At 58.7% G+C, this 663-nt stretch overlaps 1 protein-coding gene across 1 annotated transcript in view; it reads right to left on the bottom strand.

Annotated features, from left to right (window-relative positions):
• ADGRB1 (adhesion G protein-coupled receptor B1) overlaps positions 1–663 on the bottom strand; it is a 69,962-nt gene that overhangs the window by 50,985 nt on the left and 18,314 nt on the right. Inside the window, 1 exon segment of the mRNA XM_042780913.1 lies at positions 4–47. Coding sequence (XP_042636847.1) covers positions 4–47 — 44 coding nt within the window.

Below are 663 nucleotides of genomic sequence, written 5' to 3' on the forward strand. Positions count from 1 at the left end.
TCCCGGTTCTCCTCCACCAGCAGGTTGCTGATTATCTGCACAAAGTTCTGGAAAGAGGAAGAAGAGCCAGTGAGGAGAGAATTAGGCCCTGGATCAGGGCTTGGAGTGGGACCAGGGGCGGGGTCAGTATATGAGCAGGATCAGGACTCAGAGTGTGACCAGGGTCAGGGCTCGGAGTGGGACCAGGGTCGGGGCTCAGTGTGTGACCAGGGTCAGGGTCAGTATATGAGCAGGATCGGGACTCGGAGTGTGACCAGGGTCAGGACTCGGAGTGGGACCAGGGTCGGGGCTCAGTGTGTGACCAGGGTCAGGGTCAGTATATGAGCAGGGTCGGAGCTCAGAATGCGACCAGCGTTGGGGCTCGGTGTGTGATCAGGGTTGGGGCTGAGTGTGTGATCAGGGTCAGGGTCAGTATATGAGCAGGATCGGGACTCAGAGTGTGACCAGGGTCAGGGCTTGGAGTGTGATCAGGGTCGGGGCTCAGGGTGTGACCAGGGTCAGGGTCAATATATGAGCAGAATTGGGACTCAGAGTGTGACCAGGGTCAGGGCTTGGAGTGGGACCAGTGTTGGGGCTTGGTGTGTGATCAGGGTTGGGGCTTGGTGTGTGATCAGGGTTGGGGCTTGGTGTGTGATCAGGGTTGGGGCTAAGTGTGTGACCAGG

Source organism: Orycteropus afer, unplaced genomic scaffold, assembly GCF_000298275.1.
Source record: "Orycteropus afer afer isolate SDZICR_OR568_19922 unplaced genomic scaffold, OryAfe1.0 scaffold00069, whole genome shotgun sequence".
NCBI classification, from domain to species: Eukaryota; Metazoa; Chordata; class Mammalia; order Tubulidentata; family Orycteropodidae; genus Orycteropus; species Orycteropus afer.